Source organism: Abramis brama (assembly GCF_963993115.1).
Source record: "Abramis brama genome assembly, chromosome: 21".
NCBI lineage: Eukaryota > Metazoa > Chordata > Actinopteri > Cypriniformes > Leuciscidae > Abramis > Abramis brama.
In genome coordinates this window covers 27,077,340-27,090,771 of record NC_139983.1, presented here as the reverse complement: position 1 = coordinate 27,090,771, position 13,432 = coordinate 27,077,340, and the positions used below count along the sequence as shown (strand labels likewise).

General features: G+C 40.5%; 1 protein-coding gene across 8 annotated transcripts in view; it reads left to right on the top strand.

Annotated features, from left to right (window-relative positions):
* The first annotated feature begins 424 nt into the window (after nucleotides 1–424).
* Nucleotides 425–13,432, top strand: part of dtnbb (dystrobrevin, beta b) — a 46,300-nt gene continuing 33,292 nt past the window's right edge. For all 8 annotated transcript variants that reach the window (XM_084097036.1, XM_084097042.1, XM_084097041.1 and 5 more), the window contains exons 1-6: nucleotides 425–568; nucleotides 2,880–2,932; nucleotides 3,954–4,021; nucleotides 11,523–11,603; nucleotides 11,765–11,978; nucleotides 13,139–13,224. In XM_084097036.1, coding sequence (XP_083953162.1) covers nucleotides 3,955–4,021; nucleotides 11,523–11,603; nucleotides 11,765–11,978; nucleotides 13,139–13,224 — 448 coding nt within the window. In that variant the 5' untranslated portion in view covers nucleotides 425–568; nucleotides 2,880–2,932; nucleotide 3,954. The remainder of the gene's footprint in view (nucleotides 569–2,879; nucleotides 2,933–3,953; nucleotides 4,022–11,522; nucleotides 11,604–11,764; nucleotides 11,979–13,138; nucleotides 13,225–13,432) is intronic.

Genomic DNA, 13,432 nt, shown 5'->3' with positions numbered 1-13,432 from the left:
CATTTTTATGCCTAGGTTAGAGGACTTTTATTCTGTTTTGTTTAGCACTATATTAAGGCCCTTTAGATATATAAACATCTTCTTTATGTGTCTGACGTAGACATAATAAGCATAAATGCAGAATACAGCAGCTCAATATTTGAGCAAGCACATTGCACAGCATTGCATAAAACTAACGGTCGGCTAATGGCTTTGTAATAATCGTGCATATGAAGAGCAATAGTGATGCACCAGTAATGGGAAAGGCAGGAGTGCTCTGCTGTCCTCTGCTGTTGGCTGATGCTCAGAGAAGCGCTCGCGCAGCCTGTGCTGCAGTTCCTACAAGACCGAATCAAACGGAACGAACGGTAACCACGGCACAAATGTGACGATGGGGAAGCGCAGCGCTACCAAATTGCGTATTATTAGGTCGGTGATTGTAAGTCTATATTAAAAAAAAAAAAAAGTGAAACGAAAGAAAGCTATGATGAAGATGATGATGATACGCCAGGAATCGAGTGCGAGACCGTTGATCGCTCTCATCAGATGCTGATGATGGTCGCGCGACCTGCGTGATTTCCTCTCGCTGGTAAGATCATCCGCTTATGATTCTTTCACATTCAGATGCAAATACAAACAGGGCACACGACCAAATGCGTCCTCAGAATATCATCTTGTGGATCTGTATTTATGCACCTGATAGCATCTTATTTATTTAACATTCAATACATATATAGTTAAATTTTTTAATAAGGCAGTATGCATTATGCTTAGACGTTGCCATTGTGGGTGTATTGCTATTTTAAAAAGGATACGAGTGTTTGTACAGTGTATTTCCGATGGTTAATCAAAATCCTCACATTGAGTCACGTCAAAGCGCGAGTCATTGTAGAGGTGCGGTGTATTACTTCTATCTTCTACAGTGGGCCTTACATTCACTCACTCAATAGTAGCACTGCAAGATGCGATTAGACTAGCAAAACGGACGGGATGATTTGAAGCCAGAAGTCATAACGTCAGCAGTGTCTTTTACGGTCAGGAATGACATAATGCTTTCTAGTGGTGTTTTTGAACGAATCGGTGCCTTTGAGCGAATCTTTTATGTGAACGAATCTTGTTCACTTCCATGCACCGACTCATTTATTTATTGGTTCACTGAAGTTTCTCCCACTGCCTTCCTGTCACTGAAGTCAACATGAAATCAAAATGGACACAGTTTTTTTTTTAATGGAATATTGCAATATTATAAATGATTTATCTGTGCATATTCTTATTCATATGCCCTCATTATCTTTAATCAAAAATAACTTTCTTTCGTCTCTTCTCTTCTCTTATGATGTGTTTACTGGTGTGAGGGCGGGACACCCAGGCTGTCACTCACATGAGATCACAGCAATAGCAAATGTAGTGTTGGCAAAAAATATAGATTTTTCGATACATATCGATACTAAAATATATGAAACTAACTCATTTTATGCAGAATAGACACGATACCATCTGCGCTTTATCGCGCTCTCACCTCTCCGACAGCGAGTTGACACACAAACCCGCCTCCCCTCACTCACTCGTTTCATTTGCTCCGCATGAATATTGTTGGTGTTGCAGGGCTTGAATTTCGTCGTAGGATTGTGTGTATTGCGCATAATTTTAGTCATTCCTGCAGATTTTGTGCTCACACCCAAAGAGTTCTTTTTCGCTGCTTATTGCACTTAAACAGTCAAATACACACAAAATAATGTCTTGGCAAGTATTCACGTAAACACGGTCAATTATGTTTTACGTGAGCATAAATAGTTGAAAAAGAAAACGCATGTGTAACAGTATAATGGATCTGTTCATCGGGTCTTAAAGTGACAGCAGCCTAATATACCTAAAATATCTATATGCCAGTTTTTCCCTATGGTATCGATGTGAAAATGCTGAGTGGCTAATTACTTTGAAAAAGCTCTGTATATAAATATATGATAGATAAAGATTTGGCAGGAATAGTAGACCTAAAATAAAAAATAGAAATATGCTATTCTTAATTCAGTCGCTGTTTTGAAGACTCACAGCTGAACAGGACAAAACATTTTGTTATGAATCAACTTGATCGTGGATGAACTGAATGTATCGCATGATTTCAGGTTTGCTCTGCAGTTTGGGGAAAATAAATCTTCATTTTTGTAACTTTTAGAAACGCTTATATTTAAACACTCTCTTTGTAGATTATACACATTTTTTAATTATAAAAAGTCTTGTTTAAAAAGGTTGTGAATGGGTGAGTGAATGATTAATGTATCACTCACACAACTTGTAACCTGCAAAAATGGTCATTGAATTAGTAAATGAATGAGAACAAATGTTTTTGTTGAAACGATTCACAAGTTGAGTCAGTTGAATTTAAAAAAAAAATCCCTTCCACTTATGGAAAAAGTAAATGTGACTTGACAACTGATGTAATGCTTTGTTGATGATGTAAGTGCTAGTTACTTGAGAGCAATAATAACTGCATATTACTTAAATATTATATGCATTAAATACTGTATATACACACAGTCATTAAGTTGTTCTTGTCTCTGCACATTACTTTTATTCACCGCAAATGCTAATCTATTATATATTATAGTAATCCTTTTCACAGTCATTATAGTAAGAATTCTTCCTTCATTGCTGATGTGTTCTCTGCCTGTCTCTAAAGTGGCTCCTTAGCGGCTCTTGTTTCATTAGCTCTCAGGATGCAGCCTGTACAGACCCTATTGTCATACATAATCAGCACTTGCATAGAGCAAGAGAACTCAAATGCCCTTTTGTGAACTGGGGATTTATTCCAGAGTTTATTTTTGTATCTGTGTGTGGGTTGGATTGGGGGGAGGGGTATTTCCCCTGATGTCAACATCAAAATGTTTTTCCTTATGTAGGAGCTTCCTGGTTCCTTTGCATCACCTTCTCTGAGTCCCAGCCAACCTGACAGGTGAGTAATAGAGTGTTCAGGAGTTTCCATAGACTGAAGAAATGCATGAGTTTGCTAAAGCCAGTCATTCACCGTGATTTTGCCAAGTTAAAACATGTTCCTGTCCGAACAACATTCCTATCAGAAAATTTAGTGCTAACCACTGATCTATATAGAGAGCTGGTTTGCTCATTGCGTCATAAAAAAGTGAAGCCACTGTGTTCCCTCACATTCTATTGAATTAATAGGAAATCATCTGATTTGAATGAGAAAACCTTACCTAAAGAGTCAGCGTTTTTATATCTGAGATCTTCCTGTATATTCTTACAACTCAAACTTCCTAAACATTTAAATGGTTATTTGTTTAAAGCCGGGACTTTCCCCTGCTTATTAAAAGTTATGTTCATCTTCATTACAGTAGCGAATATCAGCTGACGGACGAGACACCTCAACATTTTGTATTACAAATGTCAAAATAATTCTTCGGAAATCTGGATACAGATTTATGCTTTGTAAGGCATGTGCACACAACTTAATTCGTCATGTAGGCTTCACTTCAAAAATTATTTTGTGTTATAGCTATAATATTGTTTTTATTCTTACAGTAACTAAATGATTCTACAGTGTTTTAATTAACAGCATGTATTTCACGACTTAAACGTTGGTTAAATGAATAATTAGCTCAACAACACTTAATTCATATGCAAACTGTCATGCTTGTAAAAAGCCATAGAATTTGAGCTGATTGGTTGATTGGAATGTTGATCCAGGAATATGAATGTGGAATATAGATTGAGTCTTGCTTAAAGCCTTGATTAAAACTATTAATTTAATAGCTGTAGTGCTGTTGTTTCTTTTTAGCTGTACATTGCTAATTGCTACATTGACATTTCTTTGTAAATTATTTATGAAATACATTTAAAATATTTGCAGGTACATATTCAAATGCTATCTTGTGATTTTTGTTGTTAGTGTGAGTTGCGTGTTCGTAATGAGGCCGTGGTTAAGCTGTGGTATTAAATGGACTGTTTGTGTTGTGTAGAATGATTGAAGAGGGAAGTAAAAGCAGCAAGTCCATGGTGGAGAAGAGACAGCTCTTCATGGAGATGAGTGAGTTGCTTTCAGAGTTAACAACATTTCCTGCACAATTCACCACACACGCATACACAGAGGCCTTGTCGAATCCTATTCACCCTTCACTGCCACAGGGCAATAGACTGGCATAATCTTCATCTCTGGTTGGAAGGCAAAACTGATTTTGAGAAAACACCAGAACCAGGTTGATGGACAAATTAAAACTATGCAGTACAAATATTACATAGCTGCTTTACTGTATATATTCACAAAGTACGAGAGCATTTTTGTGCATATCATAGAATACACATTTCTGAAAAGATAGATCTCCCAAAAATAAAATTCTATCATTTAGTCGAACCACACCAGAGTTCGTTTTCAAGGTGACTGAGACCCATGTTTTCAGGGGGCTCGGTCCGCTTGTTTGGTGCTCACCAGGGTTTGGATGGCAGTGTTCACGCTTATTCAAATGAACCGCACTAACAGAGCAAGTAACCAGTAACATCTTCGAAACACAAATGAAGATATTTTTGATATTTTTGAAATCTGAGAGCTTTCTGTCCCTCCTTTTATCTCTCCAGACATAGGCAACTAAGACTTTGACACTTTAAAAAGGGGCTTAGCCTATATTTTCTGAAGAGACTCGATCACTTTATATTATGAACAGATTTAATTAAGGCTTTTATTCACATTTAAACATTGATCGGTGAACATAAACAGAAGCTCAACCGAACATGCTTGATGTGCGAGAACAAACCTCTTGCTGAAGCTCAAATATGCTGCGTAACACGAGAATGAACCTCATTCTTTCTTGCGAAAGCTCAAACGCACTGCGTAACTCAAGAATGAACATCACTGGTTCTTGCGGAAGCTCAAACACGCTGCGTAACACGATAATGAACATCATTGGTTCTTGCTGAAGCTCAAACGCACTGCGTAACACGAGAATGAACATCATTGGTTCTTGCTGAAGCTCAAACGTGCTGCGTAACATGAGAATGAACATCATTGGTTCTTGCTGAAGCTCAAACACGCTGCGTAACACGAGAATGAACATCATTGGTTCTTGCTGAAGCTCAAACGCTGCGTAACTCAAGAATGAACATCACTGGTTCTTGCGGAAGCTCAAACGTGCTGCGTAACACGAGAATGAACATCATTGGTTCTTGCTGAAGCTCAAATGCACTGCGTAACACGAGAATGAACATCATTGGTTCTTGCTGAAGCTCAAACGTGCTGCGTAACACGAGAATGAACATCATTGGTTCTTGCTGAAGCTCAAACGCTGCGTAACTCAAGAATGAACATCACTGGTTCTTGCGGAAGCTCAAACGTGCTGCGTAACACGAGAATGAACATCATTGGTTCTTGCTGAAGCTCAAATGCACTGCGTAACACGAGAATGAACATCATTGGTTCTTGCTGAAGCTCAAACGTGTTGCGTAACACGAGAATGAACATCATTGGTTCTTGCTGAAGCTCAAATGCACTGCGTAACACGAGAATGAACCTCATTGGTTCTTGCGGAAGCTCAAACGTGCTGCGTAACACGAGAATGAACATCATTGGTTCTTGCTGAAGCTCAAACGCACTGCGTAACACGAGAATGAACATCATTGGTTCTTGCTGAAGCTCAACTGCACTGCGTAACACGAGAATGAACATCATTGGTTCTTGCTGAAGCTCAACTGCACTGCGTAACACAAGAATGAACCTCATTGGTTCTTGCTGAAGCTCAAATGTGTTGGGTTACACGAGAATGAACCTCATTGGTTCTTGCTGAAGCTCAAATGTGTTGCGTTACACGAGAATGAACATCATTGGTTCTTGCTGAAGCTCAAATGCGCTGCGTAACACAAGAATGAACCTCATTGGTTCTTGCTGAAGCTCAAATGCGCTGCGTAACACAAGAATGAACCTCATTGGTTCTTACTGAAGCTCAAACGTGTTGCGTTACAAGAGAATGAACCTCATTGGTTCTTGCTGAAGCTCAAACGCACTGCGTAACTCAAGAATGAACATCACTGGTTCTTGCGGAAGCTCAAACACGCTGCGTAACACGAGAATGAACATCATTGGTTCTTGCTGAAGCTCAAACACGCTGCGTAACTCAAGAATGAACATCACTGGTTCTTGCGGAAGCTCAAACGTGCTGCGTAACACGAGAATGAACATCATTGGTTCTTGCTGAAGCTCAAATGCACTGCGTAACACGAGAATGAACATCATTGGTTCTTGCTGAAGCTCAAACGTGCTGCGTAACATGAGAATGAACCTCATTGGTTCTTGCGGAAGCTCAAACGTGCTGCGTAACACGAGAATGAACATCATTGGTTCTTGCTGAAGCTCAAACGCACTGTGTAACACGAGAATGAACATCATTGGTTCTTGCTGAAGCTCAACTGCACTGCGTAACACGAGAATGAACATCATTGGTTCTTGCTGAAGCTCAAATGCACTGCGTAACACGAGAATGAACATCATTGGTTCTTGCTGAAGCTCAAACGTGCTGCGTAACATGAGAATGAACCTCATTGGTTCTTGCGGAAGCTCAAACGTGCTGCGTAACACGAGAATGAACATCATTGGTTCTTGCTGAAGCTCAAACGTGCTGCGTAACATGAGAATGAACATCATTGGTTCTTGCGGAAGCTCAAACGTGCTGCGTAACATGAGAATGAACCTCATTGGTTCTTGCTGAAGCTCAAACGTGCTGCGTAACACGAGAATGAACATCATTGGTTCTTGCTGAAGCTCAAACGTGCTGCGTAACACGAGAATGAACATCATTGGTTCTTGCTGAAGCTCAAACGTGTTGCGTAACACGAGAATGAACATCATTGGTTCTTGCTGAAGCTCAAACGCACTGCGTAACACGAGAATGAACATCATTGGTTCTTGCTGAAGCTCAAACGCACTGCGTAACAAGAGAATGAACATCATTGGTTCTTGCTGAAGCTCAACTGCACTGCGTAACACGAGAATGAACATCATTGGTTCTTGCTGAAGCTCAAACACGCTGCGTAACACGAGAATGAACATCATTGGTTCTTGCTGAAGCTCAAACGTGCTGCGTAACTCAAGAATGAACCTCATTGGTTCTTGCTGAAGCTCAAATGTGTTGGGTTACACGAGAATGAACCTCATTGGTTTTTGCTGAAGCTCAAATGTGTTGCGTTACACGAGAATGAACATCATTGGTTCTTGCTGAAGCTCAAATGCGCTGCGTAACACAAGAATGAACCTCATTGGTTCTTGCTGAAGCTCAAATGTGTTGGGTTACACGAGAATGAACCTCATTGGTTCTTGCTGAAGCTCAAATGTGTTGCGTTACACGAGAATGAACATCATTGGTTCTTGCTGAAGCTCAAATGCGCTGCGTAACACAAGAATGAACCTCATTGGTTCTTGCTGAAGCTCAAATGCGCTGCGTAACACAAGAATGAACCTCATTGGTTCTTACTGAAGCTCAAACGTGTTGCGTTACAAGAGAATGAACCTCATTGGTTCTTGCTGAAGCTCAAACGCACTGCGTAACTCAAGAATGAACATCACTGGTTCTTGCGGAAGCTCAAACGTGCTGCGTAACACGAGAATGAACATCATTGGTTCTTGCTGAAGCTCAAACACGCTTCGTAACACGAGAATGAACATCATTGGTTCTTGCTGAAGCTCAAACACGCTGCGTAACTCAAGAATGAACATCACTGGTTCTTGCGGAAGCTCAAACGTGCTGCGTAACACGAGAATGAACATCATTGGTTCTTGCTGAAGCTCAAATGCACTGCGTAACACGAGAATGAACATCATTGGTTCTTGCTGAAGCTCAAACGTGCTGCGTAACATGAGAATGAACCTCATTGGTTCTTGCGGAAGCTCAAACGTGCTGCGTAACACGAGAATGAACATCATTGGTTCTTGCTGAAGCTCAAACGCACTGTGTAACACGAGAATGAACATCATTGGTTCTTGCTGAAGCTCAACTGCACTGCGTAACACGAGAATGAACATCATTGGTTCTTGCTGAAGCTCAAATGCACTGCGTAACACGAGAATGAACATCATTGGTTCTTGCTGAAGCTCAAACGTGCTGCGTAACATGAGAATGAACCTCATTGGTTCTTGCGGAAGCTCAAACGTGCTGCGTAACACGAGAATGAACATCATTGGTTCTTGCTGAAGCTCAAACGTGCTGCGTAACATGAGAATGAACATCATTGGTTCTTGTGGAAGCTCAAACGTGCTGCGTAACATGAGAATGAACCTCATTGGTTCTTGCTGAAGCTCAAACGTGCTGCGTAACACGAGAATGAACATCATTGGTTCTTGCTGAAGCTCAAACGTGCTGCGTAACACGAGAATGAACATCATTGGTTCTTGCTGAAGCTCAAACGTGTTGCGTAACACGAGAATGAACATCATTGGTTCTTGCTGAAGCTCAAACGCACTGCGTAACACGAGAATGAACATCATTGGTTCTTGCTGAAGCTCAAACGCACTGTGTAACACGAGAATGAACATCATTGGTTCTTGCTGAAGCTCAAACGTGCTGCGTTACAAGAGAATGAACCTCATTGGTTCTTGCTGAAGCTCAAACATGCTGCGTAACACAAGAATGAACATCATTGGTTCTTGCTGAAGCTCAAACGTGCTGCGTTACAAGAGAATGAACCTCATTGGTTCTTGCTGAAGCTCAAACGTGCTGCGTAACACAAGAATGAACCTCATTGGTTCTTGCTGAAGCTCAAATGCGCTGCGTAACACGAGAATGAACCGCATTGGTTCTTGCTGAAGCTCAAATGCGCTGCGTAACACGAGAATGAACCGCATTGGTTCTTACTGAAGCTCAAACGTGTTGCGTTACAAGAGAATGAACCTCATTGGTTCTTGCGGAAGCTCAAACGTGCTGCGTAACTCAAGAATGAACATCACTGGTTCTTGCGGAAGCTCAAACGTGCTGCGTAACACGAGAATGAACATCATTGGTTCTTGCTGAAGCTCAAACACGCTGCGTAACTCAAGAATGAACATCACTGGTTCTTGCGGAAGCTCAAACGTGCTGCGTAACACGAGAATGAACATCATTGGTTCTTGCTGAAGCTCAAACGCACTGCGTAACACGAGAATTAACATCTTTGGTTCTTGCTGAAGCTCAAATGCACTGCGTAACACGAGAATGAACATCATTGGTTCTTGCTGAAGCTCAAATGCACTGCGTAACATGAGAATGAACCTCATTGGTTCTTGCGGAAGCTCAAACGTGCTGCGTAACACGAGAATGAACATCATTGGTTCTTGCTGAAGCTCAAACGTGCTGCGTAACACGAGAATGAACATCATTGGTTCTTGCTGAAGCTCAAACGTGCTGCGTAACACGAGAATGAACATCTTTGGTTCTTGCTGAAGCTCAAATGCACTGCGTAACACGAGAATGAACATCATTGGTTCTTGCTGAAGCTCAAACGTGCTGCGTAACATGAGAATGAACATCATTGGTTCTTGCTGAAGCTCAAACGCACTGCGTAACACGAGAATGAACATCATTGGTTCTTGCTGAAGCTCAAACGTGCTGCGTAACACAAGAATGAACATCATTGGTTCTTGCTGAAGCTCAAACGTGCTGCGTAACATGAGAATGAACATCATTGGTTCTCGCTGAAGCTCAACTGCACTGCGTAACACGAGAATGAACATCATTGGTTCTTGCTGAAGCTCAAACGTGCTGCGTAACATGAGAATGAACATCATTGGTTCTCGCTGAAGCTCAACTGCACTGCGTAACTCAAGAATGAACATCACTGGTTCTTGCGGAAGCTCAAACGCGCTGCGTAACACGAGAATGAACATCATTGGTTCTTGCTGAAGCTCAAACGTGCTGCGTAACATGAGAATGAACATCATTGGTTCTCGCTGAAGCTCAACTGCACTGCGTAACACGAGAATGAACATCATTGGTTCTTGCTGAAGCTCAAATGCACTGCGTAACACGAGAATGAACATCATTGGTTCTTGCTGAAGCTCAAACGCACTGCGTAACACGAGAATGAACATCATTGGTTCTTGCTGAAGCTCAAACGTGCTGCGTAACACAAGAATGAACATCATTGGTTCTTGCTGAAGCTCAAACGTGCTGCGTAACACAAGAATGAACATCATTGGTTCTTGCTGAAGCTCAAACGTGCTGCGTAACATGAGAATGAACATCATTGGTTCTTGCTGAAGCTCAAACGCACTGCGTAACACGAGAATGAACATCATTGGTTCTTGCTGAAGCTCAAACGCGCTGCGTAACACAAGAATGAACATCATTGGTTCTTGCTGAAGCTCAAACGCGCTGCGTAACACAAGAATGAACCTCATTGGTTCTTGCGGAAGCTCAAACGTGCTGCGTAACATGAGAATGAACATCATTGGTTCTTGCTGAAGCTCAAACGTGCTGCGTAACATGAGAATGAACCTCATTGGTTCTTGCGGAAGCTCAAACGTGCTGCGTAACATGAGAATGAACATCATTGGTTCTTGCTGAAGCTCAAACGTGCTGCGTAACATGAGAATGAACCTCATTGGTTCTTGCGGAAGCTCAAACGTGCTGCGTAACATGAGAATGAACATCATTGGTTCTTGCTGAAGCTCAAATGCGCTGCGTAACACGAGAATGAACCGCATTGGTTCTTGCTGAAGCTCAAATGTGTTGCGTTACACCAGAATTAACCTCATTGGTTCTTGCGGAAGTTCAAACGTGTTGCGTAATGAGAATTAACCTCATTGGTTCTCGCACGTCAAGCAAACATGCTTAAGCTTCCGTTTACCACAACTGATATGTGAGTTGATGAATTTTTATATGTGAATAAAAGCCTATTTTCAATCTGTTCATCATATAAAGCGATCGTGTCTTCAGAAAATGTTGCCCAAACCGTTCAATTCATATGGATTAGTTTTACGATTTCTTTATAAACTTTTTGAAGTGTCAAAGTGGTAGTTTCGTAGCTGTCAATGGAGGGACAGAAAGCTCTCAGATTTCATCTAAAAGATCTTCATTTGTGTTCTGAAGATGAACGAAAGTCTTACGGGTTTGAAATGACATAAGGGTGAGTAATTAATGAATTTTCACTTTTGGGTGAACTATCCCTTTGGCCTTTTTTATGCCTTTATTGGATAGGACAGTGTAGAGATCAGACAGGAAAGTACGGGGTAGAGAGAAGGGTACGGGATCGGCAAAGGACCTCGAGTCGGGAATTGAATGTGGGTCGCCAGAGTCACAGCTGTGCTATATATGTCAGAGCACTGCCCATGAAGCTATTGGCTCTTTGTTTGCTGACAAAATTTTGCCAAGAATTGGCTAATGTGACAGGTGGTGGATTTTTGTCATTTTGGAGCTTGACAGCCTGGATCCTTGTTTACTTTATTGTTATGTTCCATGGAAGAAAGAAAGTCATACAGTTTGGAACAACAAGAGGATGAGTAAATAATGTCAGATTTATAATTTGAACAAGGGACTTCTGAAAGTGACAATACTGATGCATGGAATTTTCCCCAGGGGCACAAAACTTTGATGTAATTCGCCTCTCAACATATAGGACGGCATGTAAGCTACGATTTGTTCAGAAACGATGCAACCGTAAGTCCTTTTTACAAGTTCTCTTTACTTTAAAATGCCATATTTTTGTATTTTGTGATGTATGAAGTCACTTTGGTTGTATATCAAGTACATTTGTTCTACTATGGAAAAAAAAAAATCTTGTTTTTGATCATCTCATTTGTATACTTTTCCTGTCGTAGTTCACTTGGTGGACGTGTGGAACATGATCGAAGCTTTCCGTGACAATGGGTTGAGCACATTAGACCACAACGCAGAGATTAATGTGTCACGCCTGGAGACCATTTTGTCCTCCATCTTCTACCAGCTCAACAAGCGGCTGCCCACCACCCACCAGATAAACGTGGAGCAGTCCATCGGCCTGCTGCTAAACTTCATCGTGGCCACTTATGACAGGTGTGTTGTCAGTGAGGGAGATTTGTTTTTCTCTCAGGGGGTCCCTTGTGGCAGTATGTCCCTCCAAACCTGATGGACTGTGAGTCATATGCATCGTGACAAGAGTGAATGTTTGGAAGGCATATGCTCTTTTCCAAAACATAGTGAGCCGCCTACGGAGGCAGCATTTTAAGGCACCGTTAACACGCTTCCGACGTGAAGGCTGATCCAAAAGGTAGATAACTTAATTATGTTACTTACTAAGATATTGCACCTCATTATGGTAAAATTTAAAAGATCTGGTCACATTTACTTTTGTTCAGCACAATATCTTGTTTTTATTTCCTCTTCATGTCATGTGAGGGGCTTTCTACTATAAATAAAAATAAAATCAATCAATCAATCATTGTAAAATGGTGCAAGTTGATGGCTAAAATTTAGGCATCACAACATTATAATGTACAGTATGAAAAGTGGATATTTGGATAATCATTTTCACATTTGCAAGATTACATTTAACAGTGTCATTAAATTATCTCAATCAGGGTTGACAGTATTACATTTTAAATAAATTTTAAAATTTACACTAAGCACAACTAAAGTTAAAAACTGACAAACAGTAATGTTTTTTTTTTTAAATGACAAAAAAAGTGCTGCTGCATGGACTCAAATGAATTAGTGAGTCGTTTTTGAACTGGTTCATTTACATGAATCATTCAAACGAACCAATTCACTGAATCAGACATTTCAACACTACAAATCAGCTAGAGGACATTTTAGCTTGCTTGGTTATAAAGCTGTGTGCACGTGATGTGACAAAAAGGGCGATGGAGCTTTTTGTCATGCTGTTGAAAAAAGTAGCTAGCAACTGAAAAAGCTACACAATAAACAAAAAGAGCTGCTGTTAAGCTATAATGTAGTTTAGTTTGTAGCATTGCTACTTTCTGTTAGGCTACTTACTTCCCAACACTGGACTGAAAAGTACCAATAAGGTGTTTGGCCGTGGGGTTGTGGGCCTGTTCTAACACTATTAACATGTAGTCAAAGTCTTTTTCCAAAAGATTGTATATAAAGAGTATGAAGATTGGTGTAATCCAAACATTGACTGGAATTTAAAGGACCCCATGGCTTTGAATTGTTATAACAGAATGTCTTCTGATAATGTGTTGTTTTTGTTTCAGTGAAGGCCATGGGAAACTCACAGTGTTTGCTATGAAGGCAATGCTAGCTACAATGTGTGGCGGTAAAATACTGGACAAATTACGCTGTGAGTATCAAGCCTTTTATACAGCTATTCAAAAGTAATAATTTTACAAAGACACTATGGATATTTTCTGGAGTTCATATGCTGTACATCATGTTTATTGATTAGCATTGAATGTATTCAGGTAGTTAAATTGCTAAATTGCTACATTTCTTTCTACTAAACTGTCAGTATTACTTTATTTTATAGACTAAGCTCATGAAATGTGATT